Source organism: Myotis daubentonii, chromosome 4 (assembly GCF_963259705.1).
Source record: "Myotis daubentonii chromosome 4, mMyoDau2.1, whole genome shotgun sequence".
Taxonomy (NCBI): Eukaryota; Metazoa; Chordata; class Mammalia; order Chiroptera; family Vespertilionidae; genus Myotis; species Myotis daubentonii.
Window position 1 is genome coordinate 115,750,336 of NC_081843.1, and position 26,022 is coordinate 115,776,357.

Consider the following 26,022-nt stretch of genomic DNA (forward strand, 5'->3'; position numbering starts at 1 on the left):
GCAGACTGACATGCCTGCTCACAGCCAGCGTGGGCACACGCTGCCCAGATGCCCTCCCACGGACGGCATCCCACACTGCAGCCAGGGAGCTGCTGACAGGCAGGGACATGTAAGAATTTCATTTCAAGGAGCCAGAGCTCTTAGGAAAGTGAATGCTTCCTAGCCCGGAGCATAAAATGCACGTCATCCCCAAAACAAGGAAGCACAAAGTCTGCTCGGGCTGCGTGGCCAGGACTAGGGAAACCTGAGGGGCGCCCCTCTCACTGTCCGAAAAAGGGACAGTCTGATTAAAAAGCACCCACAGAGGCCTGGAGCACGGGAACCATGTAAGCCACCAGCTTCATGCCCTCTATGAGAAGCAGCACTCCCCGATCACCGGGGGAAATGCTGGGAACCGGCTCGTTACGGAAACTGCCAGGTGAGGGAGCAGCAAGCTTCACCCTCATGTCCCTGTACAAACGGTGCCTCAGGAGCGGCTCAGGGGCAAGTGCCAGCTCTCTCCTAGGCATTTCTTCTTCCAAAACAAGCGGTCACTCAGCCATACCCCGAGTTAGACCTGCGGGAGACTCACCTCCAGGGTGAGCAGGGACGTTCTGTTGAGAAAGTTCCTCCGGCAGTAAGCCACTTCAGAGCGAGGGCCGCCTTCCTGCCGCGCTTTCTTCCACCTACACAACAAAATGACCGAGGGCACATGTTTTCCTTGCAAACTCTCCTTCTCAGAGGTACTAATCAAAGCATCTTTAAATTAGAATCATTTAAGAAGAGAAGGAGTCTTGCTTGTAGGAGCCACCAACTGTAACTTAAGAATTTTTTTTTTAAAGGGTTTTTTTTTTTTTTTAATATATTTTATTGATTTTTTACAGAGAGGAAGGGAGAGAGATAGAGAGTTAGAAACATCGATGAGAGAGAAACATCAATCAGCCGCCTCCTGCACATCTCCCACTGGGGATGTGCCTGCAACCCAGGCACACGCCCTTGACCGGAATCGAACCTGGGACCTCTCAGTCCGCAGGCCGACGCTCTATCCACTGAGCCAAACCGGTTCCGGCTGTAACTTAAGAATTTTGACCACCCGGTTACATGGCTCAGTGGTTAGGCCTTGACCTATGGACCAAAAGGTCACGGTTCAATTCCCGGTCAGGGCACATGCCCGGGTTGCAGGCACGATCCCCAGTGGGGGGCATGCAGGAGGCAGCCGATCAATGATTCTCATCATTGATGTTTCTATCTCTCTCTCCCTCTCCCTTCCTCTCTGAAATCAATAAAAATATATTTTAAAAAAATGTGACCAAAAGACATTGTTTTCTGTTTATGCATAACAATAAATTAATTTCAAATACAAGGTAATACACATATATTAATATGAAGTACGTTGTTCTTAAATTTTTGAAAGGATTATAAAACTATGAATCTATAACATAACTAATTATACCTTGAAGGATGATATAACTAAAAATAAAACTTTAGAGATGGATTTAAATCCTTTTAATTAAAGGCTCAGGCAAATTTCTAAAAAGGAAATCGCCCCAGGCTCGACAACACCCTGAGCAGCTCTTACCCTAGATACGCATTGTAGATGGTCAGGTGGTCGGAATTGGCTGTCGCCAAGGCCGACTTGGCAAGGTCCGCTTCATCCTTCCTGCCGATGGGCGTGGTAAAGGGAGACTTCTCGGTCATGACTGCGGCGAGCGTGGCCTACCAGAGAGCAGACCAGCGTCACAAAGGGAGCGCCTCACGGCGGTCTGCGAAGGGGCACATCTCACAGCCGCACTGCAAGTGCATGTGTCCTCTTTCCAGTGCCCGCACGCCCTCCAATCCCACAATCGCTGACACACTTTCATTTTAGCTGCTTTTGTTTCATTAGATAGCGTTAAAAAAAGTCACTGAACTTGTATGCAATCTCTGTGAGGCAGTATCACCAGAATCGGAGATAAAAGAAACGGAATGGTCGAGTGATCTGTGGTCTGTCACAGTGAGAAGCAGTCCCAGAATCACAGCTCAAACATCTCGACTTGAGCCTGCTGAATGCCCACTGCCTGCAACGCTCCTTAAATACAGGTGGGGCAAAAGCAGGTTGACAGCGGTTCGTATGGGAAACGACACAATAAAAAATAACACAAGAATAACCTCTGTTTTACGTACTCACAACTGTAAGCCTGCTTTTGCCCCGCCCTGTACTTTTAGGATAATGGGGCTACAGGACAACCCACTTGTTGTTGCAGCCCTTCAGGTCGGCTATGGGCCCTCAGCACGATTCTGGTGAGTTCCCATCCCTGACCCTAGAGAAATGGGACGAGAGGAAGTCAGCTCCCTGTTCGGAGAGCAGTCTGGGTGTGCTGTCCAGGGGCGGCGCAGCTGGAGAAAGCTGGAGCTGGAATTGCCCGGAGACAAAGGAGCCCAGAGAGTCCAACACAGGCACGAACCTGGTCAACTCAGGGGCAACGTGAGAACACAGAGCTGTTGGTAACGCTGGTGCTGGAGTTACAGGCTGCACTTTAATCTACAAAGTGTGATGCCTGTGGCAGAGTGAAAGCACACAGCCATAACCAGAAAGGGAAGGGAGACAGCTCCTGATTTTATGTAGGAGAGTCCAATGGGTCAGAGCCCCCCAGAACTGTGGGACACAGCGGTTTTCGCCTGGGGCACCGCACGGAGGTTTAAACGTTCTTAGCCGGGCACTGACCTTCCCCACAGATCGTCAAATAAAAATGACAACAGCCACCACAACAGCCACCTGGTGGGAAGAAATCAAAACCCTACCCATCCTCTGTCAGGTCAGCACAGTACACTGGGTGCCGCCGGATTTAGTGATTACTTTGTATGTGCCAGGAGGTGAACAAGGCTGAGAACCACGGGTCTACGACCGATTCAATTAAATAAATACTTCCAGTGGGATGTTTCATAGACAAAGTTTAGACAAGCCAAACCCATGTATAAAACAGTGCCTATAGCATGTGTAAGTGGATGGATAAGTATGTTTTCTTGTATGTAAGTTAAATATTAAAGTCTCATTAAGTCTGGTCAGTGTGGCTTAGCTGGTTGAGCACTGTCCCATGTACCAAGAGGTCGGCGGCTCGATTCCCGGTCAAGGGACGGGCCTGGGTTTCAGGCTCCATCCCCAGGAGGGAATGTGCAGGAAGTAGCCGATCGATGACTCTCTCTCGTTGATGTTTCTATCTCTCTCTCCCTCCCCATCCCCCCCTCTAAAAATCAATCAAAACATATTTAAAAAATTATCATTAATCATTCAGACCTCCTGCATTTTAATGTCAGTACTGACATTCATAATTCAGTTAAAAATTAAAAGTTAAAAATTATTCCCAAACTTCATGATTTCTCTGCCAAAATGATATTGAAAGTGAAGCAGCAGCAGCGTCGTTTTTCTTACCACTGGGTCCAGGCAGCCGAATATGGCTCCGAAGATGAGCATCTTGCCAATCTTGACGTTCACGGGCAGAGCTGCGAGGTGCTGGCCCAAGGGAGTCAGTTTCGGCTCCGTCAGTTCACAAGCCCCAATTTTTCGGAGCAAGTTCATTGCGTTGCTGATGACTTGGAGCTGAGGAGGGTCTAAGGCTTTGGAGAGGAAATCTTCAGGAGAACCCAGATTGCACTTCTACAGATTGAAAACGAGCGACAGGGTTTACATGAGCCAAAGAGGTCAGACTGGAACTGAGTTATGTGAAATTCTAAGAGAACAAATGCCTGAGTAAGGACACCCTCCTCTTTTTCAATAATTGGCAGTGTGTGCATGAGAGTTAACGGGTGGGCATGTGGAAGAGACCTTCCAGTCCATATTTTTAGTTTCTTCATTCCTGATTTTTATAGTAAGGAATCTAAGAACTAAAGGTATTACAGACCTTTCAGACTAGGAAGCCCTTGGTTTAGGTCAGGGTTTCTCAATGTCAGCCCTGTTGTGGTTCTGGGCCAGATCATTTCTGTTTTAGGGGCCTGTGCTGTGCACTGTAGGTTTAGCAGCATCGCTAACTTCTACCCACGAGATGCCCATAGCATGGCCTACTCTCCCTCGAGTCTGACAACCAAAAACGTCTGTGGACACAGCCAACTGTCCCCAGGTGAGAACGACGGGTGTAGGGTGTGAGGCTGTGTTTAATCCATACAGTACAAGGGCCTGTGGCAGAATTAAAGCACAGGGGCCTCTTTATGAAAAGGTGAGAGAGGGTTCATTTAAGCCGGTGGTTCTCAACCTTCTGGCCCTTTACATACAGTTCCTCATGTTGTGACCCAACCATAAAATTATTTTCGTTGCTACTTCATCACTGTCATGTTGCTGCTGTTATGAATCTTAATGAAAATATCTGATATGCAGGATGGTCTTAGGCGACCCCTGTGAAAGGGTCGTTCAACCCCAAAGGGGTTGAGACCCACAGGTTGAGAACCGCTGAGTTAAGCAGAACATCTGGAGCAACACAAGGAAGAGAAGTTTAGGTCTTCATTTCTTTTCTAGAAGGCGGTGAAGAGTAAAAAACGGATCTGCGTTCCTGAGGGATTACCATAATATGAAGACATAATTCCTCCAAAGGCACACGTAAGATTTCAGGGACGGAATACTCCATAAAGCCTTCAAATCTGAAAAATAAAATCACAGCAATCACTTCCCGTCATTGGCCACGCCGCGCTGCCCCGACCTGCGTGTCTCCACATCCAGGGCTGGGCCGCACGTACCTCTCGCGCGTGTACATCCGGAAGCAGAACCCGTTGCGCACCCGCCCGGCTCTGCCCTGGCGCTGCAGAGCGCTCGCCTTACTGACAAAGGTCTCCACCAAAGAGCTCATCTGGCTGCTCTCGTGGTACCTAAAGAAATGCATGCGGAAATGTATGTGGATAATTGACTTAAGTAAAATCTGAAAAAGCCAAAATATTTGACTCTTAAAACTAAGTTGAAGATAGGCTAAAACATGTCCATTATCATTGTGGATCAATATTTTCCAACTTATGTTTCATATTTATACAATTTAACAAGCATCACATACTAAATCTCATACTACCAAATTAAAATTCGGCACAAGAGGAAACGCTGCTTAATTTACCCTTTCCCAAATTAACCTGACCATGGAATACTTTCTCTTTTAGTGGAATGTCTTTTAATTATGCCCAAGAATTATTTGAAGTTTGAGAAATGCCATTGTGAACATAATTCACCTTACTTTTCACAAGATATAGTTAAACACTGAAAATACTTCCTCTACAGCTTAAAAATCAAGGGCTTTCTCTCTCTCTTTTTAAATATATTTTTATTGATTTCATAGAGGAAGGGAGAAGAAGAAATAGAAACATCAATGATGAGAGGGAATCATTGATTGGCTGCCTCCTGCACACCCCCCACTGGGGACCGAGCCCGCAACCCGGGCCTGTGCCCTGACCGGAATTGAACCCACGACCTTTGAGTTCACAGGCTGACGCTCTATACACTGAGCCAAACCGGCCAGGGCTCCAGGGCTCCCTTTGTGCTGGATAGTCACACCCTTTCCAAGCAGTGCCACAGCTCCTACCCCGAGGGACAGTGTCTCCAGCGTCCCAGGCTGCTGGGCATCTCACGTAGAGTCTGACGAAGAGTCAGCACAGGTTGCTTTTGTGCCACTCACTGACCCAGGCACTTTTAACCCTGAGATTTGCCTTTCCCCACTCACACCTGAGGAAGCTGATGTTATTACCGATAGTTACATTACTTGCTCAAGACTGTAGAGCAAAGATTTAAGTCTGTTATTCCAAAACCCAGGTTCTTTTTTATATTCCCACAGAAAATGCTTTCGTTTAACAATTTATTTTACAAACACACATTTACAAAAATGCATGTTCTGAAAATTTTCTAAAAGGAGCAGCCCACTGGCTATTTATGGGAAAACGCATGACATGAAGTTTGACATCGGCTCTGAGACATTTTAGTTTCCCCCCGTTTGCTTTGGCAGAATTAGGACATCTGGAATTACCCTCTATGATTCTGTGACTTCCCCTAAGAACTCAAGAGCCGCAAACTCTTTTCTGGTGAAAAGTGTTTGGCTTTGGGGAAGTCCAACTTACTTATTTTCTTTTGTTCTTCCAGTGTCGATGACAAACACCACATCTGGAATTGTGATGCCCGTCTCTGCAATATTTGTTGCTAAAACAATCTGAAAATAAATAAAAAGCCAAATATTTAGTAACAACTTCAGCAATGTGCTATAATGTAAACCACTTTAGAGTCTGAACGGATGAATTTAAAAAGGGAATTTCGCCCTGACCGGTTTGGCTCAGTGGATAGAGCATCGGCCTGAGGACTGAGAGGTCCCAGGTTCGATTCCGGTCAAGGGCATGTATCTTGGTTGCCGGCATATCCTCATTGGGGAGTGTGCAGGAGGCAGCTGATTGATGTTTCTCTCTCATCGATGTTTCTAACTCTCTATCCCTCTCCCTTCCTCTCTGTAAAAAAATCAATAAAATATATTTAAAAATAAAAATAAAAAAAATAAAAAGGGAATTTCAACTTTATAAAAATTCACAATCTATTACTGTGTAATTTTAATTTGCTCTAATTATAATTAGTCTCACCACCTCAGTTTGATAATTAAGTTACACATTCTTATTCTTCAAAAGTCCCCTTCCCTTAATTCTAGCTAGTCCTCTGAGAAATGACATGCGCCGAATGGGAAACTGGTCAGAGCAGCTGGGTGACCGAGGGCTCTAACAGGGCTCTCCGAACTCCAGGGTCGACGGCTGCATCCTGCTGAGGAGAAAGCGAGGCCAGTGTGCTGCCAAAGGCCACAGACGGAGCAGTTCAGTGACGGGCCAGGCCGCACACAGAGCCAGGCTCCTCCAGGAGCGCTGGGTCCCCACAGGCCCTACCCTGTGCTCCTTCCCCTGACGAGGGGTTCACCATCTGGAAAACTCCCTTTGACGCATCGCTCTCCATTCAGAGTCCCAAAGAGACACAATGAAAGTGCTGAGACTCCCCCCAACCTAATGGTCGATGTATCATTAAAAACTCCGTGTGAACAGCCTAGAATACAACCAAGAATTCTCCCTGGACTCCTAGAGCCCCTGACACCCAACACCCTTCATGATGCCTTCTTGGGGGGAAAGTAGTGATTTTCCTTCTCACAGGCAACACCCATGCCATATTATTCAACCACCATGCCTCCTACAAGTCCTGTCCCTTCAGTAACACATGATGTACACTGAGCGGCCAGATTATTATGACCACCCCATCAGTACTTCATTGACACTTCCAAAATACTGAATATTGAAAATTTCCTAAGCAAACACCCTCAAGGTTTTATTATCATGATTATTTGCATTGTACTGATGGGGGGTCATAATAATCTGGCCGCTCAGTGTAAACGTTCCAACACTCTAATTTTCACTGGGTTCACGTCTGCGTGGGTTCAGCTGCGGAGCCTGGAGTCTGCCGTGCACGGTCAGACTTCGAGGGAGGGCACGCACACGTGCGGATCGGACTTTACCTTCCTGACTCCCGGAGGAGGGAGTGTGAACGCCGAGGCCTGGTCGTGGGTGGAAAGGATGGAGTGCAGAGCTATCACTTTATATCTGAAAGTGAAAATCACAGTTCTTAGCAGGAGCTTCTCTTTAGAAGACACTGAAAAGAATAACAACATTCACTTGCACATTGGAGGCAACTTTAACATTTTTACTATGAAAGGTTTTAGACACACACAAAAGTCTGGATAATGGTAAATGAAACCCATGTAGTCACCAGAGAGAAAACATTTACTAGGAATGAATGATGTGGAACACAGGGTTTCCAGGACTTTTAAGTGTCCTGATGTTCATGTGGAAAGCATGACGGCAGCAATACGTGTATGGGGGCAAGGAAGTGCAACCTGGTGGGGTGGGTCCTGCACACCCAGGCGGCTGGGGAGGGAGGCGGTCAGCATCCTATTCTTACCCACAGAACTCCCTCCGCTTAATCATATTAAATGTAGAAATCACACCTAAAACTTTCTGTAGCTAAAATGCTGTAATGTGACGTTACACAAAACACACGTGCTCCCATGGACAGCTTCAGCTCTGATCAGGAGTTTCACTGCACGAAACGTTTTTCTATTTTAAAGCCACCAGGAACGGAGTAAAGATCTGCAGTTACCGTCCAGAAGAAAACCTCCTGTCAGCTGACAGCAGATCGTACAGCTGCTGAATGTGGGCGAGGCCAGGCAAGAAGATCAGCACTGCTCCTTCCATATTCCTGAACTGGGGACTTCTGTCTGTGATTTTGAAAGATACAATATTCAAAAGAAGAAGAAAGATAAGGAACAGCATGTAAGATGTTAATAAAATGCCTCCATTAACAGAAGAAGTTTTATGAAAACAAATGGAGACCCCTGAGAAATCGGTTCGGACCTAAATACGCAAGAAGCTCCAAGACGAGGTCCAGGTTGATCTTGTGAGGGTTCATGTAGAGGAGCGCGTGCTGCGTGCGGCTGCTGTATTTCTGGTAAAAGGGACTTAAGCCAGCACCTGCTCCTGTCTGAACTGGGATGTATTCCTAAGAGAAACACAATCAGAAAAAGACAGACAAAATATTAAGTATTATTATAAGACAAAGGAGGAGAAAGATCGGCATTTTTCTCATTACCGCCATTACAGTTTACATCCGCCTCATTCTTTCTAGATTTTACTGTGGTTGCCGAGTTCCAGTCATCTCTTTTGAATACCTTTAATCTTCTGAGTCTTTAGTTTCTAATTTCTATCTCTGAAGCTTTAGGGAAAGATTTTAGTTTTTTGATTTCTTGGTTTATCTGCTTACTTGAAAGAGAAAGTAACTGTGCTTTCTTTAGACGGGTAATCTATGAAATATCATGGACACAATGAAAACATGGAGAGCAGTACCACTGGCCAAAGGCAGGATAACTTAGCTCTGTGGCATTTCCAAAAACGTGTTCGAAACTAACTCTCCAGGGAGAACTGTGCTAGCCCTGGGCAGCCTCACTACAGAGCTCGCCCGGCTCACGCCAGGACACGGGCTGCCAGGGAACCGCCAGCCAGGACCCCGTCTGCCTCATCCTAACCACCTGGGGTGTTCAGGGGGAGAGGAGAAAATCATTACATGTTTACTCCTCAGTAACGGACCAATGCTCTGAGACAATAAAAGTTCCCTCTGACTTTTATGGTCCTTGATTTTTTTCATGTATTCCAATGTGGCCCATAACAGTGGAAGAAGACAAAATAAAATAAACCAAAAACTAGACTCTATGAAACAAAGATGAAAGAAATGGCCTTTAAAATTTGCTTTTAATCATATCTGTTCCTCTTCTACCAAATTGTACTGGAATTCTCTGTGCCAGCATGATTTTAAAACTCTCCTGGCAGGTTATGTTCTGGATAGCATCATCAGGTGTCTTTCAAAATGTTCTCTTTTGCCAGCCAGTGTGGCTCAATTGGTTGAGCACCCGCCCAAACTGCAGGAGGCTGTGAGCTCCACTCCTGGTCAGGGATATACCGAGGTTGAGGGTTCGGTCCCCAGTTGGGGGCGCATATGACAGGCAACCTATCAATGTTTCTCTCTCTCTCTCTCTCTCTCTCCCTAAAATCAATAAATATATCCTCAGGTGAGGATTAAAAACAAAAAGTTTTCATTTTACCTGATATTTTTTTATTTCCCCTGCTTTGCTTGTAACATTAATGGTTATTTCTTCTTCCTCCTCCAGAAATTTCTGACAATATTCTGAGTCTTTCTCCAGTACAAAGCCTGTTTCTTCTATTATATCTTCAAGATGAAAAACCTGCAGAGATTAAAGCATGTAAATGGTGAACTCAAATTCATTTCAGGAAAGATCATTTTAAAGAGAACAAGGGGATTGTTCTCTTTGAATATCACTAAATGCTAACTTAGAACTGTGCCGCCCAGCACAGCCAGGTTCAGTGAGCCTGAGGGGGAGGAAGGATTAAGAAAAGACCGACAAGAGAATGAAGCTGGGGCTGGGTGGGATGCTGCACTCTGATGGAGCGACAGCGCTATGGCGAGTCTTTATTTTACAGCCAGATTCCATGAGGCAAAGCAAGGGCGTGGTCAAGATGTTTACAATGTTCTCGTGGGTTTCAAATCTACTCAGTTACATGCACCTGATCAAGCTTTGTTTACTTGCTGCATCTCCCGCAGCCCATATCACCCAGCCACGTGGGGCCACAGGTTTGGACCATAACCTGTCCAAACACTGTAGCCCAGTGGTTCTCAACCTTGGCTGCACATTAGAATCACCTGGGAATCTTTTAAAATCCTGATTTCTGGGCCTCATCCTCTGGAATGAGGCCCAGAAATCAGATGAGGCCCAGAAATCAGGATTTTAAAAGATTCCCAGGTGATTCTAATGTGCAGCCAAGGTTGCGAACCACTGCTGTAGCCGCTCTCCACATCAAATATTATGAGAAACACTTTTTCTGTATTATGTTGTATACTTTCTGCACGTGAGCACAGATGAAGAACAGGCAGCCAGGAAGCTTCGAGCCTCCCTAAATCTGAGAAGTGAGTGAGGAGGGGCTCCTTACTGCCCAGCAGCCACCTGGCTCTGCACGTGACGGTGGCGTCTGAGGTGTGTTTTGTCTGTTTCTCAGCAGATCCTCCCGAGTCAGGGCAGCAGCCACCTGATACCCCAGGCCCTCCTGGCCCTCTAGACTTGCAGCACCTAGGACTCCTCTGTCGCAGCTTCGGGCCCATCTGCTGGGTCTTTCCCGATGGGAACGAGGTTGCTGTTCACACAGCAGGCTGCAGGGGACTCACCTCCACAGGGTAGCTCCGCCCTGAGATTCTGAGGATGGGGCAGTGAGTGAAGTAGGTGGAGAACTTCTCGCTGTCGACCGTGGCGCTCATGAGGACCAGGTGCAGGTCAGAGCGCTTCTGTAGAATCTCCTTCAGGATAACCAGTAAGAAGTCGGACTGGACGCTTCTTTCATGAACCTGGTGAAAAGGGAATAAAAATGAATCACATGTAAGGCCTAGGAAGAGGCTAAATTAACCAGACACTCAAGTTGAAAAGTTAACCAACACTGAAGTGCAGTCAGTACATGTGAGGGAGAGACGCTCGCTGAGTGTTGCAAGTAAGACAGATGTCAGAACTGGGACAGTCACTCGCTAACACTGGAGCCCCCGAAGGTCAGCACCGAGTGACCCTCAGCTGCGGCACGAAGACTCCAGCTTAGCGGATGGCCAGTGAAGGCGAACCTCTGAGCTCGGCGTGTCAGCATTTTGAAAAACCCTAACTTAACACTGGTGCCGTGTCACATAAAGAAATTTTTTGATATTTGCAACTATAGTAAAACAAAGACTTACATTTTTGATATTTATTTTATATATTTAAATGCCATTTAACAAAGAAAAATCAACCAAAAATGAGTTCGCCATCACTGGATTAGGGCATCTCCAAATTTCACTTAGAGGCAGTTGACTGCTGGAGTTCTGCCACTAACAGAAGACTGTATGGTGGCCACCAACACAAGACAGAGTCTGTCCACTTTCTAGAAAAAGGGGAGTCGGATTAGTAGGAATCTCACAGGGTCTCTATCAGCTGTCCAAGAAAAGATGTTTATGCCTACCAACGGCTGTGTGACCTGCACAGCTGTTTAACCTCTGCCTCGATTCCTGAATGGTAAAATAGGGAGAATACACCAACATTGGACAGCTGGAGGGTTAAGCGGTTTACATATGCAAAGTCCTTAGAACAGCATCTAGCACGGAGCAGATGTTGTCCAGTATTTACGAAATAAACCAACACAGGACATTTGTTAGAGAAAATGAAATAATTATATGTAAAGTGTCTGGCATTTATACACACAAGGAAAATGTTGGCTAGTATTAATTACAAATAGACTCTTTTTAATAAAAACTGTTTAGAATTTACGTGAACATGACGACAGACCTACTCACCTCATCTACAATCACGTGAGACACACTGGTTAGGAGACCATCTTCTTGAAGCTTCCTGAGCAGAACACCTGTTGTACAGTAGAGCAGCCGGGTAGACTCACTGGCCCGAGATTCCATCCGGATCTGATATCCACACACAGAATTCTGAAGGGAGCACACGGGCGAGTTAGTCTCTCACGGGACCTGCCTGGGAGCATGGGCTAAACAGGGAGGCACAGGCTGACCTGCTCCTAGACCAGTGGTTTGAAACCTTGGCAGCACATCAGAATCTCCTGGGAATCCTTTTAAAATCCTGATTTCTGGGCCTCGTGAGTGAGAGGCAGCCAAGGTTGAGAACCACTGTCCTACACGGAGCCTCCGAGTACCTCAACCCAGTGCAGCTGTTATCAAAACTGTTCTCCCCTGGTCTTCAGGCTCAGATGACTGCGACATTAGTTTTGTCCATTTTAAACAAGCAAAACCTTTGTTGTTTTCAAAGTGTTGAGACAAAAAGCTGCTCTGCCTCGAGTACCATGATTATGATAATTTATTAAATTATCTGGGACCAAGTATCAAGGCACGCAGGGACAGAAGCTAGAGCCGCCCGTCCACCTGGTCTGCTCTTCTGTCAGATTCCCGAAAAGCTGTGCCAGGAGGAGCAGCCACATCACACGGGGTGACCGAGGGGTCCTGCACTCATGTCTCTCTCCGCCCCCCCCCCCCCCCAATTCTCCTCACTTCCTCAGATATCCCTGTTTTATTTGAGTACTTGTCTGTCATTCCCTCGTGTAAGTTCCTTTTAAGACAAACTGTCTTTCCTCCTCTTACATTCCATGAGAGAAACCCAAGCAATCTGCTACATGAAAATGTTTACTGCAGGGGTGCCTATCTTAACAGAGATGGAAAGGTTAAATAGCATCTCTAGGAGAACAATTCAAAGTAGAATTAAGCTGAGTTTCGTGAACTTGGGGTTCATATTTAGTTCTAAACAGCTTTCCTGGCTCCTGTATTTAGCAGTCACTCCACGTAGAGTTTGTCTACTGGCGAGGCAAGATGCAGAATAGATACTGAAGCACTTTTTCTATTTTGTTTCAAATTCAGGGTTTGAAAAGAGTCTAGAATTTTCTTCTACATTAGTTTTCCCTTTTGCTCATTGGAAATAATTAAAGAAAACCATTCAGGAATCCATGCACAGAAAAGACCTGCAAACACTTGAGATGTACACTACTAGCGTCAAATTTGTATTTGTCTATAACAGTGGTTCTCAACCTTGGCTGCACATTAGAATCACCTGGGAATCTTTTTAAAATCCTGATTTCTGGGCCTCATCATTAGTAACAAACAGAATTTCCGGAGGATGAGGCCCAGAAGTCAGGATTTTAAACAGATTTCCAGGTGATTCTAATGTGCAGCCAAGGTTGCGAACCACTGGTCTATAATCTTTGCATGTTCAATTTAGTATGCAACATATCTGAACATTCAATGGCTAAACTGAATATGTTTTCCTTCGATAGGAGAATTGTAAGGACGGAATCGCTAATGATCCTCTTCACGTGAAGGAGCGTGGCAGTGTCACAGGCACCCAGTGTGACTGGGCCTGAGCTGTGCCAGAGACCGACCCGCAGCGGTCACCCTCAGCCGGAGCAGTTCCCCTTGGGTCCCCGGGCAAAGTGCGTCCCGAGCGTCACCATTTACGAGGTGGCGGTGGACAGCTTACCCTTCCTCCGGGTCCACTGTCGCAGCCCAATTCGTCACACACTCTCGTGGCTAAGCTCACTGCTGAGATGCGGCGGGGCTGGGTGCAGACAATGTTGCACTTCCTTGTCCCCGGCTCGTTGAGAAGCAAGTCCTCCAGGAGGAAATGCGGCACCTGAGTGCTCTTACCGCTCCCCGTGTCCCCGGCCACCACCACCACCCGGTGCCTCTTCAGGGTTTCCACGATGGCGCTCCTGTGCTTGAACACGGGCAGCTGCTGCCTCTCCTTCAGAAGGCCCTGGTACTTCGGTGTGCTCTGCAGCTTCCTAAAGAGGTTCCTAACCGGCTCCAAGTCTTCTGCCTTTTCCGACTCCAAGGACAACGCAGAAAAATCCTCGTCAGAAACTAAATTTTCCCAGGATTCCTCAGCGTCTTCAGAGCTCTCTCTCTTATCCTCGGAATGCTCCTGCTGCTGCTGCAGCTGCAGCTGCTGCTTCACTTTATTCAGAAGTTTGGCGATAAAAAGGTCCCGGGGCTTGTTGGTCTCCATTTTATTTAACTCTTCCTTTTTCTTTTCTGCATCGCTCCATTCTAGCCAGACCGCTCGGTAGGTTGGAGGAAGTAACTGGTGAACTGCCTGTAAGAAGAAACAGCAGCATTAGTTTCACTAACGACGGATACCAGAACCCAATCGGTTAGGACGTAGGACAGCTACTTTCTCCTAACGTGTCATTTGTCTCTTACACTAGTTACTACTTTAATGTAAAATGCACATGCATGTGATGCAAATGAACGAACAGCACGTAGTCAAGCTTCTAAACTTACTAGCAGTGTGACCTCGGGCAAGTGACCTAACCTCGCTGTGTCTGTTTCTCTGTCAGTGAGTGGGCACACTCCCAGGTAAACTTCAGTTAACACGCTGAGCGCCCAGCCTGTTTTGTCTTCCGGACGGAACGATAGTGTCAGTCACCAGTGACTGACTGGGCGCTAACGTGCTAATACATGTAAAGTGCTTATTCCTGGAACACAATAAGTGACTGATCAGATGTCTTACTTATCCTGAGAGCTGCTACAGAAATACACAGTTGCCCAATAACGAATTTCTAACAGCCCCGTGAGATGCCACAGCGTATGACACCACAGGTGGGCTCTGCGTTACCCCAACTCTGTGCTACCAGGAGCTCACAGTCATCTCCACAACATGGACACTTGCTTCTATCAATTACCCTTAGCTCGTGGAACCTTATTTTGCAAAATAAGGGAAATAAAGGCATTAAAGGACTCTACTGACAAAATGGAAAGAACTATTGTTTGGAGTTCCACTTACTCCGTGTCTGAAATTTTCAGTGGCTCTAATCTCCCATGAAGAAAGGTATACACACTTATCGTGAACAGGAAATGTGGACAGTCCCAAGAGCTTAGATGCGCTTCCTTCAGTACCACTTCATTCATCCTTCTTTAGACTGCAGTTTAAAATTGGTAGAAACCAATGTCTATAATATGTTCAAGTTGAGAGACGATGTAACACTAAAGAGAAACTCTTTTACAATTCTTAATTCACCCCCTAGCACAATGACATTTATTCTGTAAATTAGCTTGGCCTGAACATCTGGGCCAATCAAATGTCTGAGAGTCTCCGGTCTAGAAGAGAAAGACCAAGCTATGTTTAGGGGTGAGAGAAAGTAAAAATTATGAGTAAGCAGAAGTGAGGATGAGTCAGAAGCAGCAGTCAGTAAAGAGAAAACTGGCCCAGAGGCCAAAATCCAACACGCACTGCCATGCACACACAGACATGGTTTCTGTAGACAAATTCCGGCACGGCTGTCCGGCTCACCTGCCCTTTCACCAGGCGGTAAAGAGCCAAGGTGGCCCCCAGGTGCTGAGCTTGCATGCCATCCTCCGTCAGGATCGTAGGGCAAACCACCAGCACGTCGTCTTCAGACCTGATCACCCGCACCCTGCAAAGAAGCCAAAGAAATCCCCACAGAGCTGACAAAGTGGGAACAGTCAGAGCTCCATTCACCTGCACTCCAGTTCACACTAACGGTTTAAATTTCACATTTCCGCAGACTGTACTTGAGACTGAGAAGCACCGTCAACCTGAGCTTGGAGTCAGAGAGCTGCTTAAATGTTGACTTAACTCCTAAGAAACAAAAATGACTTTCATCTTCGGTTCTTCTAACGTTCGTTCAGGAACCAAAACCACACACCTGCATTTCCAGTACCGACCGACGGGAACTTTCTCGAAGGCAGGGTTCGGGCTCTTGGGCAGGTTCTTCCGGACCCAGTCGATGAGGAACTGTTTGGGCGACTTCCCCGTCCAGCTCCGAGCGGTGTAGTCAAAATTCCTCACATCCTGAGCTTTCTTTTTCTCTGAAATGACAAAGACTGGTTTTTAAAGCAATGGCACAGTGTGGGCAAAAGCAGGTGTGCAGTGGTTCCTACGAGAACGAGATGGTTATGATTCTTACAACTGATTCATTAACTCTGTCTCGAGTACCCACGACCCTACGCCTACTTTTGCTCCACCCTGTACACAATCTCGAGGGATCAAGGTCCTCTCACCTTTGGAAACAGACTTTCAGAAGTAAACAGGTGAAGGACAGAGAAAGGCTGTACGGAAACCTGCTGATGGAGAGAATGAATGAAATCTGACTTGTTAAGAAAAACTACAGAGCAACTTATTCATTCTTGTACTCTCCCTGTGGTGAACTTTTTAGGATATCTGCACTCCAATGTTTGGTACACTACCACACAGGAAGGATGATCTTTTGAAAAGACAGAAATCAGATGTCATTTCTCTGCTTAACAGCTGCCACCTACGCCCTCCATGGCTTCACGCCGCGTATAAAACAAAGTGCAAGTTGTTCACACTCCCCCAAGCCCTCCGTGGTCTGCTGACAGCAGCTCATATGCTGCCGTCAAGTCCGCAAATGCTCTAAGCCCGCCGGGCCCATCAGCGGCCACAGGTGGCCAAGTTGAAATGAACTAAAACATAAAAGTTCAGTTTCTCGGTTGTGCCAGTCACTTTCAAAGGCTCACCCCTCAGGTTTGGCCAGCAGCACCCACCCTGAGAGCACAGACACCGAACATCCCCATCACGGAGTTCTGCTGAGCAGGGCTGTGCCTAGCTCCCCTCCACCCGGCTTCCCAGGTGCGTCTCCCGCTCCTCAGCAGGTGCCAGGTCTCAGGGCGAGGGCTCCTCATCCAAACCAGGCCCCTTGCCCCCACCATCGTCAGAGGCCGGCTTCCTTTCGGTGACAGCTCACATCCCCACTTGCAGTTACCTCCTTGCACAGGCTTTTAAAGCTTCCCTCCCCCATAGACTGGACACCTGAGGAGGGCAGAGAGTAGTTGTTCTTTATTTTTATATATTTTATGGATTTCAGAGAGGAAGGGAGGGAGAGAGAAACATCAATGATGAGAGAATCACGGATCAGCTGCCTCCTGCACACCCCACACTAGGGAGCGAGCCTGCAACCCAGGCATGTGCCCTGACTGGGAATGAGCCCTCACCTCCTGGTTCACAGGTTGACGCTCAACCACTGAGCCACGCCGGCCAGGCAAGACTAGTTATTTTGTTAATAACTGTCCAGATAGAACCTGACATTGTCAACCATAAGGACTCAGTAAATATGTGTGGAAAGAGTATATACTTAAAAGAACTGAGAATGGAGAGGGGCATGACTGACTATATTACAGACTGATAAATAGAAGACTGGCTCACTCAGCAACTTACCAGGCCCTCAGAAGCACACATTGCGCATGCCTGGGGACAAGGCTGGGGACAGGGCTGGAATCAGGGAAGGTTGAGAGAGGAGGTTTGAGTTGAGCTGTGAAGCGAGGGAAAGGTTGACAAAGTAGGGGCTGCAGGATGAGCAAAGCCGCGGAGCTGGCAACGTGTGTTCTTAAGAAGGACGTGGCTGTACGTGGCCTGACATGGAAGGAGACTGTGGCAGATGGCAAAGGGGTTTCAATGACATGAGAAAGGGTTTGCACTTGCCACTGACGAAAGGTTTTTCAAAAGGACCCCACTTAGCTCTGTGTGATGGAGAGAGAATTCTGCAGGAATTTGGAGGATAAACTGGAGAGGGATGAGGCTGAAGCAAATATTTCTAATTACAAAATGCTACACAAGTTATCAAAATCATTGTATTTTCTTTTTCTTTTTCAATCCTCACCCTAGGAATGAGGGTATTTTTTCCATTGATTTTTAGAGAGTCAAAGGGACGGGGAGGAGAGAGAAAGAGAGAGAGACACACACACACATTGATACGAGAGAGACATATCAATAGGTTGCCTCCCATTCTCGCCCCGACCGGGGCCAGGGATTGAACCTGTAACCTTGACCAGGAATCAAACCCAAGATTCTTAGGTCCATGGGCTGGCGTTCTAACCACTGAGCGATGGCCAGGCAGTAACGGAATTTCTTAGTTGTGTATTCCTTGACATTTTACTAGTTAGAAATACACCCAGCACGCCTTCTCTTCCTTTTACCTTTCTCTTCTTCAGTAGCAGCTGTAGACTTTTCAAATAAATTCAAGTTCAAAGCACTTTCCCCTTCTGTGGCTCCAGGAGGCCTTTTCCTTTCATTCTGTTGAGGTGAAATCTTTATGGCTGGGTTGAATACTGGATGGTCTTCGAGAGTTTCCATTTCTACCAAGAAAACACATGCCGCTCAGTTCCATGATTTGTTTCTTATGCTTTTCTACTGTGCAAGATGGTTTACAAAACCCTCTTTGTCCCTGTTGCCAACTACTCAACACTTCCTACTAGGAACTGCTGACATTTTTAAAATAAGCTGTTTAACAGATGTAGGAACCTGGGGAAATGTGCATTAGAAACAAGCGCTGGTGGAAGTGAATGCACCCTCCTTGAGTGGAGGTGGCGTTTTAGGGCAGGTACATCATTCACAAATGGTGGCTGCAGGCCACATCCAGCCTGTCGCCTCTGAGCTGAGAAGCGTTTTATATATACTTATCAACACTAATAAAAGAGAAAAATGGTAATTGGCGTACGAGCTACCCTTTTCATTGGCTAATCAGGGCTATATGCAAATTAACTCCCAACTAAGATTGGCAGTTAACTGCCAACAAGATGGAGGTTAATTTGCATATGTAGGCACAATGCAGGGAGGCGAAAGGGAAAGCAGGAAGAAGCCCCCTGCCACTGACAGTGATCGGAAACCCAGGGGGGAGCTAAGAGCTGGGGGGCAGGGCAAAGGCGGCCCTGCCCCCCAGCCATGATCGGAGAATCAGGTGCCTTTTCCGCCCTGGCCAGTGATAGCAGGAAGTAGGGGTGGAGCCAGCGATGGGAGCTGGGCACGGTCGAAGCTGGCAGTCCCGGGAGCTAGGGGTCCCTTGCCTGGGCCTAAAGCAAAGCCCACGATCGCGGGGCTGCTGCAGCTGTGGGTCCCCGCTGCCCGGGCCGGACGCCTGGGCCAGAGGCGTCAGGCCTGGGCAAGGGGCCGATCCTGCGATTGGAGGGTGATGGGGGTCAACGCCTGAGGGCTCCCAGTATGTGAGAGGGGGCAGGCTGGGCTGAGGGACACTCCCCCCCCCCCCCCACACACACCGTGCACGAATTTCGTGCACCGGGCCCCTAGTACATATATATGTATATATTTTAAATATGTTTTTATTCATTTCAGAGAGGAAGGGAGAGGGAGAGGGAGACAGAAACATCAATGATGAGAGAGAATCATGGATCGGCTGCCTCCTGCATGCCCCCTACTGGGGATCGAGCCCACAACCAGGAATCGAACCTGGGACCCTTCAGTCCACAGGCTGACGCTCTAGCCACTGAGCCAGACTGGCCAGAGAGATTTTTATATTTTTAATGGGATGAAAAGATAAAGAGAAGATGTATTTGGTGACGTGAAAACTGTATGAAATTCATGTTTCAGTGTCTGTGTGTGAAGTTTCATAGGAACTCAGTGATTTGCTCGTGTCCGGTCCGTGTCGGACTTGACGCTTCGGCAGCAGAGTGAGCAGCCGGGGCCTGTGTGGCCGCAAACCTGAAACAGTCCCTCCTTGGCTTGGGTAGCCCAGCGAGAAATCGTTCGCAAAGAGCAGACATCGGAAGAGGAAGCCGCCTCCGCCCAGCAAGGCCAGTAATGCACAGACATTTATACATTGAAGAACTTAAGAGTGTTTACCTCTTTGGAATTTCCTTATTTTTTCTTGCGCTTCCTTTTGCCCTTGCTTGTTTTTTTCCAGTTTACAGGCAGCTGCTTGCTCCTTCGCATCCAGAAGTTTTGCTGCCAGGTGTAAGTACCTTTCATTCTGCTCCGAGCAGGTGAGGAGCAGAGAGTAAAGAGAAGAGCAGGATCACTTATCTCCTGTCAGTGGGCTACAGAAAGACCTGTCAGCTGGGCCCTGGCCAGTGTTGCTCAGTGGTTAGAATGTTGGCCCCTGGAGTGAAGGGTTTTGGGTTTGATTTGGACAAGGGCACCTACCCAGTTTGTAGGTTTGACCACCGGGCCCCAGTCGGGGTGTGTGCGGGACGCAACCAATCAATGTATCTCTCTCACATTGAAGTTTCTGTCTCTTCCCCACTCTGTCACTCTCTCTAAAAAAATTAATGGAAAATAAATATCCTCGGGTGAAGATTAACAAAAAACAACAAAAACCCCTGTCATCTTTGATATTACTCTTTGATCCAGCAAATCTACTTTCAGGAATTTTTCATAGAGAGAGAATACAAATGTGCAGGCTTGCAGGCACACATGTTCACTGTGGTACTGACTGAAAGGGAATTAGAGATCAAGTGCGGCCCCAGCCGGTTTGGCTCATTGATAGAGCATCGGCCTGTGGACTGAAAGGTCCCGGGTTCGATTCCGGTCAGGGGCACATGCCCGGGTTGCGGGCTCGATCCCCAGTAGGGGGGCGTGCGGGAGGCAGCTGATCCATGATTCTCTCTCATCTCTCTCTCTCCCTTCCTCTTGAAAATCAATAAACAAAAAACAATAACAACAAAAAAAGAAAGAAATCAAGTGTGGCAGCGGGAGGAAAATCCAGTAGCATTAGGAGAAGCGGGGCAGCTGGAGAGCGAGGTGATCCACAGACACTCCCTGACATCTTCAACACAACAAAGCAAACTTAGGAAACACATTTCTCTAAACGTTCATTTTACACGTGTTATAAACGCCCCTATTTAAAGGCTGCAAGTGCAGTCGTGGACTGTGCATCTGAGCGCTGCCGTCCCATGACTTCCAGCTCACAGAAGGAGGCGCACGGAGAAAAGGCCTCTGGGAAAATGGACGTCATCGCCCTGAAGGACTTGACTCTGCTGAGCAGAAAGTGGCCAGGGCTTCACTTTAAACAGATTCCGTAGGTGAGTTCACGACAGCAGGTGAGAAGCAGCCGCGCACAGGGTGGGGGAGGTGAGGGCGCAGGCGTGCTGCTGGGAGACACACTGCTCAGACGCAGGGCGAGGCCACTGAGGAAGCACAGCCCTGGACTCAGGGGCAGGTTCGTGTGGAAGCGAACAGCGACGGGGTGGGCAGGCGGCAGGGTCATCGAGCTCCTCAAATGCACCCACCTCACACTCCTTCCTGCCGCCTGTGGCACTGATACCACCATCCCGCGCCTACGACTCTCTTGCTTTCTTGGGCTCCTTAGCCTTTATATTCAGTAAATCAATTTCTACTGATTCTAGCTTTAAATGTTTCTTCTCCTTTCCAATTTCCAATTCTTCTTGTTTCACACCTGACCAAGCAAAAGCAACCAAAATGGTCTTCCTAGCCAGCCCTTCCATCACCTGAAACTCCACTGAATATTTCAAACCACCTTGAACGCTACTAAATATTCCAAACCACCTGAAACGCTACTAAATTTGACCTACAACGTTAAATTCTTCTTGTCAAGCCCCCAAACCTCTAGTGGCTCTTCACGATCAACAGGAAAAGCTGTCACATTCATTTTCTGGGCATCAAAATCTTCTAGTTGCAGCGGAACTCATCTGTTGACTCCTATCTGCCAGTACGCAACCACACACTTATCCTCTCTTATGCTCATCTACTTCTCCACACCCAGGGCCCTGGCACAATCCACTCTGTGCCCTGGCCACGCTGCTTCACTCATGGAGGCCGCCTTCCCGCCTCTGTTGCTCATGTACACGGCACCCTTCAGGCCCCACTCTCTTCTCTGAAGTGGACCTAATGCTCCAATCACAAGAGGCCTTTCTCTGAACCTCACACAGACTTGTACATCCGAAACGCTTTTTGCTTAGTTTAACACCAGGGCACATGGTTCAAGACCTTACAGGTCCAGAGAGTATAAAAAAGTCTCCCTTTCACCCTGCCACCCCAGGCCTAACACCAGTAAGGGCTTCTTGTGTGTCTTCCAAAGGGTCTCTGCACAGAAGAATGCAAATACACGCATTTCCCGTGTCACACAGCGGGCTCATCATGACATGTGCTGTTCTGCAACTCCTGCTCTTTTCTAAACCAACTGTGTTAAGGTCTGATTTACTTACAATAAAATGTGCCCATTTTGAAGTGTCTAGGATGAGGTGTACAACCGTGTAGGCACCACCACAATGAAGATATAAAATACTTCCATTATCCCCAAAGTTTCCTCATGTGCCTATAGTCCACCTCCTCAGCCCATCGGACTCAGGCGACCACTGACCTGCTCTCTGTCACCACAGAGACTGCCCAGGTGACCTCTCTGTACTGAATGTAATAAAAGTACTTAGTAAGGACTCATTTCTGTCTGGCTTTTCTCTTTCTTGTATAATGTTTTGAGAGTTGCTTGCAGTGTTTGGCTATTATGAATAAAGTTGCTATAAACATTTATTTGTGTACAAGTCTTTTTTGGTGGCATATGTTTTCATTTTTCTTGAAAAAATAAATACCTGGGAATGAAACTGTTGGACCGTATGGTACATATATGTCTAACTTTGTAAGAAAGTGCCAGATTTCTTAAGTGGAAGTCTAGAAGTCTTTCCAGGTAGAAGTCTAATACAAATTTCTACTCACAGGATCAAATTTTTCCTCCTCTTCTAAACTTTTAGAATTTTCACTCTTTTCTTCTTCATTTTGTTGTTCAGCATACCGCAAAATCCATTCTTTCATATTCACTTCCATATTTTTTTCTTCCTTTTTTGGCTAGAAATAAAAAACAAATATCTGAAAAATCAAAGTTAGAAAAAGGTGTCAAGACTATCATGAAGTGACATTGCTTTTACAATTCCTTTACACTCAAAAACAGTGGACGCAGAGCCTCAAAAACCATGCTCTTCAAGGACAAATAATGGAACTCAACATTACTTTAAGAAAAGTCTAAACTTGTATAATCCAAAGAATATGTCTACATATAGGGCAAAAAAATGAAAGGACAGTTAAAAACTAAAAAACAAGTGTTACTCCTTAAAAACAGTGGTTTTATGAGGATAGTGCTTCCATATATTTGTTTGTTTTTAAGCTTTATCAAGTTATAATTGATATGTAAAAACTGCATATATTTAATGTAATGCATACATAATGTGCATATAAACTCATCATGTTGATGAGTTTGGACATATGCATACACCCATGATACCACCACTAACATCACGTACTAAACATACCCAACACCTCCCCAGATTTCCTTCTGTTCTTGTGTGTGTGCCTGGGCTGGGGGCGAGGGTGGTGTGGTCGTAAGAACACTGACCCTGAGATCCATCCCCTTAACACATTCAGGAGCACGATGCTGTGCTGTCCTCGGAGGCACAGGGCTGCACGGCGCGTCTCCAGAACGCACACTTGCATAACTGAAAGTGTGTCCCCACGACGCAGCGGCTGCCCTTTGCCCTCCTCCAGCCCCAGGAGCCACCATTGATCCTCGTGGAAGTGAAATCAGGCAGTCTGTCTCTCTGTGACCAGCTTACTTTCCTTACCATGTTCGCTGGCTCACCCAGGCTCCCAGTTGTTTGACACTGTGCAGTGTATTCAAGTGTGATGCCCTAATGAACTATGCCTTCCAGTAATCACGCTTTTTAAAAAAATATATACATTTTTTTTTATTGATTTAAGAGCAGAAAGGAGAGGGAGAGAGACTAGAAGCATCAATGATGAGAGAGAATCATTGACTGGCTGCCTCCTGCACGCCCCCTACTGGGGATCAAGCCTGCAACCGGGCATGTGCTCTGACCAGGAATCAAACTGGCGACCTCTTGGTTCATAGGTTGATGCTCAACTCTGAGCCTCACTGGCTGGGCCATCACGCTTCCTTCCTGCAACCCCTTCACATGGATTTTGGAAGTAGCCATGTCAGTTGCTTCGAGGAATGGACATTAGCAAGAGTGTGACAAGCAGGGGCTTGATGAGATTGTATATAGGGCTTCTCGCCTTGAAATACTTGTTCTTAGAAGCCCCGTTTGTGAGGAAAGCTGAGCTAGTCCTGGCTCGCCCCGGGCAGAGGCACTGGTCCTGTGACTAAGAAAACATTTTGGACATTCTGGTCCCAGGAGATACCCGTGGAACCGAAGACCTCGCTGAGCCCAGCCCAGACTACAGTCTGGAGGAAGAATCACTGCTGGCTTAAGCACCACATTTTGTTGTTAGGCAGCAACTGAAACAGACAATGACAGAAAAGCTTGGCAAACCAGTCGGTTACGCACAATACGTGGAAGTACTATGGCAACTGAACACTAACCCTCTAATGAACGGCTGTATCTGCTTCGTTCTGACTTTATTCAACTTCAAGTGTTTAATTCTTACGTTACCTTCACCTTAGGCTCCTCTTCCTGTTTTCTGGTTTTAGGCTGCAATGGAGGTGAAACCGTGGCTGGTGCTGGAGGAGCCTGGAACTTGGGCCTACTCTTAGGTTGCTGCTCTTCAAATTCCTGACTGAATCCTTCAGGAAGTGCATCTTAGGAGAAATTGAGATGAAAGCATGCATATGATAATGAATCACACCAATATTTAGTACACACACACAAAACTCCATCGAGATAAAAGCACCTGATTTTCTTGCACCCCTCATCTCCTAAGACTAGAAGTCCTACGATGAACCTCGTTTATTGCAATACCAGAAGTGGGGACATTCATCAGATGACAACTAGCCCACCTACGTGGCCGTTCATTTCACCCTTGAATAGGCAGCTCCTGAATTTTCATAAAAAGACTAGAGGCCCGGTGCATGAAATTCATGCGGGGGTGGGGGGTAGGGGGTGGGTGTTCCCTCAGCCTGGCCTGCACCCTCTCAAATCTGGGACCCCTTGGGGGTTGTCCGACTGCCTCTCGCAATCTGGGACCGCTGGCTCATAACCACTCACCTGCCTGCCTGCCTGCCCGCCCCTAACTACCTCTGCCTGCCTGCCTGCCCGCCCCTAACTACCTCTGCCTGCCTGCCTGCTTGCCCCTAACTACCTCTGCCTGCCTGCCTGATTGCCCCTAACTGCTCCCCTACCGGCCTGATTGCCCCTAACCGCTCCCCTATTGGCCTGATCACCCCTAACTGCTCCCCTGCTGGCCTGATCGCCCCTAACCACCTCTGCCTCGCCCCGCACCTTGGACCCAGGCTTCCCTCCCTCTGGCCGGCCACTGGCACCCAAGACCCGGGCTGGCCGCAGTCACAGGGGACCATGGGCGGGAGGCTTCGCCCGGGCCGCAGCTGCAGGTGCCTAGGACTGTGAAGTGGGCAGCTTGTCCCTCTCCTGGGCCACAGCCTGGCTGGTCCCCATTCCTCTCTCACGAGCTCATTTGTGTCTGGCTGGTCCCCATTCCTGTCTCCCCAGTGTTGAGTGTCTGAACCATGATGGCATGATGGTGTGAGGGCGTGACGACCATTTGCGTATTAGCTCTTTATTATATAGGATCTTATAATTTTCACCCCTTGGTTGCTTGTTGTAGCACACAGCAATATCCTTCATGAGTCATACAAGTAATGTGCACTCCAGGTTCTCCCCAAAGGGTAAACCTTGACCCTCTCCTTAACCAAATATTACTTATCCAAGGCCAGATGGCCCTAATTTATAAACCAAAGCCAGGAGACCCAAAACCCAATAGGTCACAGACAGGCACACTTGGAGAATTTGTTGTATTAAGTGCATTGTAGCATGACTATCAACAATACACACAAAAATAATTTCTTCCTGCACAGACTACCCCTCTAAGGAGAATATATCAAAAAGAATAAAAAAGAGTAAGACCATTTAAAAAATAAGTAATTATAACACAGTGAAAAACTTCTGATACAAGCCAAAAGCTTGATGCAAATATCAGAGATACTGAAAGTACTTCCAAGGTTTTAGAAACAGGAAGAGTTTTATGACTGTCTGCTTACCATCGGGAAGGTTTAAGCAGAGCCAGTCCAGGGCCGAGTGCAGATCCCCTCCGTGTAACAGGGTGTTGGTCATGGCATCCTCAATGTCCTTCGTCTTAAAGGAAAATGCCTGCAGAGCCATGTATAAGTCCTACAAAAGGGAATGCAAAACTGTCACCGTGGCAATTTTCTTTCATTACTAATTTTATTTTCCCGTTCATTTTT

The 26,022-nt window shown here is 47.1% G+C and overlaps 1 protein-coding gene across 3 annotated transcripts in view; it reads right to left on the reverse strand.

The window, feature by feature from the left end:
• Positions 1-26,022, reverse strand: part of DHX29 (DExH-box helicase 29) — a 36,439-nt gene that overhangs the window by 5,391 nt on the left and 5,026 nt on the right. Inside the window, exons 4-23 of one of the 3 annotated variants that reach the window (XM_059695027.1) lie at positions 25,819-25,948; positions 24,257-24,402; positions 22,530-22,658; positions 19,704-19,830; positions 18,044-18,202; positions 15,757-15,919; positions 15,381-15,504; positions 13,569-14,183; positions 11,873-12,016; positions 10,730-10,906; positions 9,594-9,734; positions 8,353-8,497; positions 8,099-8,216; positions 7,458-7,542; positions 6,040-6,128; positions 4,684-4,812; positions 4,512-4,587; positions 3,389-3,613; positions 1,559-1,695; positions 572-665 (exon numbers count right to left, since the gene is read on the reverse strand). In XM_059695027.1, coding sequence (XP_059551010.1) covers positions 572-665; positions 1,559-1,695; positions 3,389-3,613; positions 4,512-4,587; positions 4,684-4,812; positions 6,040-6,128; positions 7,458-7,542; positions 8,099-8,216; positions 8,353-8,497; positions 9,594-9,734; positions 10,730-10,906; positions 11,873-12,016; positions 13,569-14,183; positions 15,381-15,504; positions 15,757-15,919; positions 18,044-18,202; positions 19,704-19,830; positions 22,530-22,658; positions 24,257-24,402; positions 25,819-25,948 — 3,153 coding nt within the window. Of the gene's footprint in view, positions 1-571; positions 666-1,558; positions 1,696-3,388; positions 3,614-4,511; positions 4,588-4,683; positions 4,813-6,039; positions 6,129-7,457; positions 7,543-8,098; positions 8,217-8,352; positions 8,498-9,593; positions 9,735-10,729; positions 10,907-11,872; positions 12,017-13,568; positions 14,184-15,380; positions 15,505-15,756; positions 15,920-18,043; positions 18,203-19,703; positions 19,831-22,529; positions 22,659-24,256; positions 24,403-25,818; positions 25,949-26,022 lie in introns of those variants that run through there. The other 2 variants (XM_059695028.1, XM_059695029.1) reach the window with 2 other exon arrangements.